The sequence below is a fragment of the Otolemur garnettii genome, unplaced genomic scaffold (assembly GCF_000181295.1).
Source record: "Otolemur garnettii isolate 467f Iridium unplaced genomic scaffold, OtoGar3 scaffold00095, whole genome shotgun sequence".
In the NCBI taxonomy this organism is placed as follows: Eukaryota; Metazoa; Chordata; class Mammalia; order Primates; family Galagidae; genus Otolemur; species Otolemur garnettii.
In genome coordinates, this window is record NW_003852490.1 from 8,010,490 (window position 1) to 8,016,586 (window position 6,097).

Below are 6,097 nucleotides of genomic sequence, written 5' to 3' on the forward strand. Positions count from 1 at the left end.
TTTTTTTTTTTTTTAAAGCAATGTTTTTGGCCGGGGCTGGGTTTGAACCCGCCACCTCTGGCATATGGGACTGGCGCCCTACTCCTTTGAGCCATAGGCGCCGCCCCTAAGCAACAATATTATGAGAAGATTCAAAGTCTCATATAAAACTGTACAGGGTCAGTTTTCTCATAACTTTTATAACATACCACTTTTTGAAAAACTTTCATTCAGAAGTTAACTCAGATTGGCTCGGCACCTGTAGCTCAGTGGTTAGGACGCTGGCCATAAACACTGAGACTGGTGGGTTCGAACCTGGCCCAGGCCTCCTAAATAACAATGACAATTGCAACCAAAAAATAGCAGGGAGTTAGAGTGGACACTTGTAGTCTCAGCTACTTGGGAGGCTGAGGCAAGAGAATAGCTTAAGCCCAAGAGTTGGAAGTTGCCGTGAGCTGTGACACCATGGTTTTCTACCAAGGGAAACATCATGAGACTTGGTCTCAAAAAAAAGAGAAAGAAGTTAACTCAGGTAAAAACTGCTACTATGATAGCGGGCAAATATGCCCAGATACCAATATTGCTTCCTTATAGGGAATTCTATAATTTCTCCCCTAAAAGTTTCAAATAGTAAGGGCTCAATAAATGTTGTCTGTTATTTTCAATAAATACATACTAAATATTTACTATTTTCTAGGTGCAATGCTAAATAGAAATAAGCAAAATAACCCAATGATCAAGGAGCTCACAATCTAAAGTGCTTAGTACCTTAGTGAAAACACATATTTTTCAGTAAGCTAACTTTGCTCACAAAAGTCTTTTGCAATCCAAAAGCATTAAGCTAAAGACTTTTTGCAGGAAAATGATAAACTGTTTTCAGTTGTTACTTAAGAAATATTATTACATAGAAAAGCAAACTCCTTACATTAATAAAATGACTATCTGCTACCCCAAGTCAAGTATAAATCCTAGGACAGAAGAATTTTTTTTTTTAACATTCAGTCGTCCCTCCATAACCACAGGTTCCACATCCACAGATTCAATCAACTGTGGATTGAAAATATTTGAGAAATAAAAACAGCTTTTTAAAAAGATACAATTAAAAATATAAATAAAAACAATACAATTTAGCAGCTATTTCCATATCACTTACGTTAGGTATTAACTTGTTTCCATATTGTAGTGGTTGTCACGTTTGCCTAACGTTATATTAGACATTGTAAACAATCTGAAGATGATTTCATGTGTATTGGAGGTCTTTGATGAAGAGTAAGGGGGAGTCCTAAAACCAACCCTCCAAAGATCCCAAGGGACAATTTATAATGTTTAATGAAGCTCGCGTGTTCTAACACGCCCTTGCCTATTCCATAACCTTATATTACCTAAAATCCTGAAAGACTATAAACTAAGTCCTGGTACAGACAACATACCTGAATTAATTATTATACCGATTGAATAATAGAATAATACTTTCCTTACTTTTTCGTTTTGAATTATACATGGATGTTCTTTTTATCTAACATTAGCATATGCATATGTATTCCTATCCTAGAACAAAATAAACATTGAGAAATTAGTTTTAATCACCTAGCTTTGTAATATTTAGTGATATATAAGCTACAGTCCTCTCTACCGTATTTTGGCCTAGCGTATTGCTATGTAGATAAACCACTGAAGGAAACAAACCCCAGTAAAATACAAGAGCTTCCTGCAATGACATTTGCACACCGAAGTTATTTTATGCCCTCACGAATGTGCTACCCAGCAGGTACAGATCACTGCTTCTGCACACAGTGATACCAACCAGCACTCCCACCCCACTCCCACCCCACACACACACAACACACACTCTCTCTCTTATTCCATACTCCAGGAATGTGAAAGGAGTATGGGCTTTGGAATTAGATACAATTAAAGTCAAATCCCATCTCTGTAACTCAGAAACTGATTGTCAAGTCCAAGTTCCCTTGTATTTATCACTACAAGAGCATTTGCTTTTGTTTTGCTTGGTAACTTTTGTGAGGAAAAGTTGTTCCAATAGCCCAGGGACACTGGAAACGAAGTGTCAAGCTACCTACAATACAGGAGGAGTATCTGCAACAAGAGTAGCAGGAGGCATTTACACGGTTATTTGGTTCACAGTTATTTGAATTTTTAATTTCTGTTTTAGGCATTTTTCTGTGTGCACATTGTAAAAATACAAAAAATAACAACATAAAAGGTAAAACAGCCCTCCTTCCCATTGTCATCCTCAGACGAAGATAAATTTTCTATCAAATGTTTAAAAAATGAAAGCTTTCTTCACCTACTCAACAGGATAAAGACTATCCTATTTTGCATATAACTTAGCATGATTTACTTGAGTTAGTTAAGGATTTTTTTTTTAAAAACCTAATGATAATAAAGAAAATTTACATTTGTTTCCAATGAGACTTCTTAAAGAGCAAAGAAAACATTAAAATATCCTTAAGCAATCTATGATAAAATCACAGTGACCTACAGAGAGCAATTCACCCATTATATGTAAGTAATATATATGAAAGTGGTTGCCTTTTTAAAAACTCAAAAGACCAGGGCAGTGCCTGTGGCTTAGTGAGTAGGGCACCGGCCCCATATACCAAAGGTGGTGGGTTTGAACCCAACCCCGGCCAAATTGCAACAAAAAATAGCCGGGCATTGTGGTGGGTGCCTGTAGTCCCAGCTACTCAGGAGGCAGAGGCAAGAGAATCGCCTAAGCCCAGGAGTTGGACATTGCTCTGAGCTAAGATGCCACAGCACTCTATCAAGGGCAACAAAGTATCTCTTGGGTGACACTCTGTCTCTAAAAAAAACCAAAAAACAAAAAACAAAATCTCAAAAGATCAAAAGAAACTCTGTAATCTGATACCCTAATGATTTGTGATATTTCTATATTCCCAGAAAAAATAAAACACTACCTGTCAAAGAATAAACTGAAAAGAAACTGTCTTAGCCAAGAAATTTGAGTGCAGATACTTGCCCATATCAAAAATCTGCTACGTACCTTCATTAATACAGTTGCCAGCAAGAGCAAAAAGCTGAAGTGAGCGTTCCTCAAGCAACTGCTGGTGGATATTCACATATCTCAACGTCCACCATGGTAAGCTCTAGAAAAAAACATTATGTAAAAACAAACATTATCTAAAAATAAACACTTTGGAAAACTTTTCTTACATTAATTGAGATTAATTCCTAGAATCTTATTTTTTTACAATCATGAAAGTAAATGTGTTCCTCAATAAGGTTGCCATCCCCTGCTGTTTTTAATAATAGCAACATCCACTTCTGTGTCTTCCACAAAAGAACAACTCACCTTCATTCTCTCAAAGCCTGTATTTTTTTTTTTTTAAGCCACTGGCTTCCTGACCCGATTTAAAACTGGCCATCTCTCTCTCTCTCTTTTTTTTTTTTTCCTTTGAGACAGAGTTTCACTCTGCTCCCTTTGGAAGAGTGCCAAGGCATCATAGGTCACAGCAATCTCAAGTTTTGGGGCTCAAACGATCCTCTTGCCTCAGCCTCCCAAGAAGCTGGGACTACAGGCACTTGCCACAACCACCAGCTATTTTTTCTATTTTTAGAACAGACAGGGGTTTCACTCTTGCTCAGGTTGGTCTCAAACTCCTGAGTTCAAACCATCCTACTATCTCAGCTTCCCAGAGTGCTAACATTACAGGCATGAGCGACCACAAGAACCCCTTGTGGGGGTTATTTTCCCCTTGTCTGAACTTCCAGCACATTCTGTGAGCTTCCCTTTACAAACGCATCCCACTGTGTTTATATATGCATCCCTAGGTATCAATGTTGTCATCTATCCAATAAGATGAGGAGGCATCATGCCTTACTCACCTCTGTATTCTCAAAGCAAGATATTTTGCACAATCTAGGTAGTAAGAAACACCTTAGACTCATATATTCCCCAGAAGGGGAACAACCCCTCCCACATCTTTGTGAAAGCTGTTCCTTAAACTCTTCTCCTACTGATGTGGCACACGTTGACTGCTCACTTCTCTGAACCCACAGTGAAGAATGCAAAAGTCTCTTCCACCGTCCCAGTGCCATCCTCCCCCAGAAAAATCCATGACAAAGGTTTATAGTCTTCCAGACCTTCCTCTACGACACATACATATATGTGTAAGTATATGTGCAAGTTATAAGAGGTATTTTTGTAGCACCAAATATGATCAGGTACTGAATTATCTAAATTAATTTTAAATACATTATTTGAATTATAGTACATGAGGCTATAAGAATTTTCTTTTTTTTAAATAGCAATACAACCTATAGGAAATCACACCTAGTTACCAAAGGCAGTGCTTTTTGTAGAGATGGAGTGACTCTGTTGCACAGGATGGAGGACAGTAGCTTTTTACAGGCATGATCATGGCACACTGCAGCCTCAAACTCCTAGAGTCACACGATCCTCCACCCTCAGCCTCCCAAGTAGCTGGGACTATATGTACACACCACCATGAACAGCCCCAAAACATTTTTTTTTAACTTTAACTTCTTCATTTGACTAAGGGGCTCCTTTCTACACCACTGCATACCACACCAATACCACAGTGATGCAACCACAAATGAATTTTAACTCTACAACAAAACCTTTTCTGATTTCTCATGCTGTTTCCTCAGTCCATGTAAGGAAAGGCAGTTATCTAACAAAGGAAGTTTCAAATCACTTTTAATTGAATCCTCTGAGGCGCTGCCTCATTTTCATTCTTCTCCTATCACCATGCACGATGAAGTCAGTCTGCCCTGTGATTAGCCGTTCCTTATCTTCTGTCAGCAGTGAGTCAGGTTTGGCAGTGTACTTTTTCCTTTTCTAGACATGAGAATTCAGTTACATCCAGGCAAAAAGATTGCCCTTTTAAGAAAACATGACACAAAATGCTGAATTCTTAAAATCAGATCTAGAAATTAACTCTTAGCCCCAAATCTTTATATAGGGGAAGAGAATATGAAACAAATACAGAAAGCACAGCCTATTCTTCTACTAGAAAATATAGCAGGCCTTTGCTATTTGCCAAGAATAGCTTAACAGAAAATTTGAGGCAGTAATAAAAAAGCCAACTAAAAGCCATGCTTTAAACAGTTTCTAGATCTTACCTCCTGATTACAGCACTTACTGCAGAATGACCTGATTGGAAAGGCAACCTAGACAAGATGGCAGGGAGAAGTAGCTTACTACCCCCACCAGCTTGTCTTGCTTTATAAATATGACAACTGATATTCAAAGACATTAACTAGCGTAAGGCCACACAGCTGTTAAATGGCTGAACCAGACAAATTCTGGTCAGCTTTCAAAATCAAGACCCTTTAAACTCAACACTTAAATACTAGCTGTATTACTAATTCTCGTCTATATATTTTACAGATTGGGGGTAAGAGAAAATCACCTCCTTTTACGGTTCCACAAAGATAATGTTACAATAAACAGCTCAGCACATTTCTTAGGAGTCAGGCTACTTAAAAATTAATTTGAAAGGTTAAAATTAATTTGGATAAGTATGTGATGCTTCTTTATCTTCAATTATCAGACAAGCCTTTTTTTTTTCACTTTAGAGAATCTCCCTCGTCACCCAGACTAGAGTACAGAGATGATTATATCTCACTATAACCTCAAACTCCTGGGATCAAGCAACCCTCTCATCTCACCATCCCAAGTAGCTAGCACTACAGGCATGTGCCGCCATGCTCAGCTAATTTTTAAAATTTTTTTATAGAGACAGAATCCAGGCTGGTCTCTAACTCCTGGCCTCAGGCGATCCTCCTGCCTCAGCCTCCCAGAGTGCTAGGATTAGAGAAAGGAACCACCACACCAGCCAAAGAAGAAGCTATTTTATAATAATATCATTAACAGAATGCTAAAGTAAAGACCCAAAGAAAAAAACTATAATAGAAAAAATATGTTTCAATTGAAAGGTAAGACTGTATTACAGATGGTTGCACAGTGAGCCACTACAAAAACAAGTCTTTACTGAGACAGAGTCTCACTTTATTGCCCTCAGTGCTGTGGTGTCAGCACATAGCAACCTCCAGCTCCTGGGCTTAGGCAATTAATTCTCTTGCCTCAGCCTCCTGAGTAGCTGGGACTACAGGC

The 6,097-nt window shown here is 38.3% G+C and overlaps 1 protein-coding gene across 1 annotated transcript in view; it reads right to left on the bottom strand.

Annotated features, from left to right (window-relative positions):
- TTC27 (tetratricopeptide repeat domain 27) overlaps window positions 1-6,097 on the bottom strand; it is a 175,232-nt gene that overhangs the window by 155,917 nt on the left and 13,218 nt on the right. Inside the window, exon 5 of the mRNA XM_003795698.1 lies at window positions 3,002-3,104. Coding sequence (XP_003795746.1) covers window positions 3,002-3,104 — 103 coding nt within the window. The remainder of the gene's footprint in view (window positions 1-3,001; window positions 3,105-6,097) is intronic.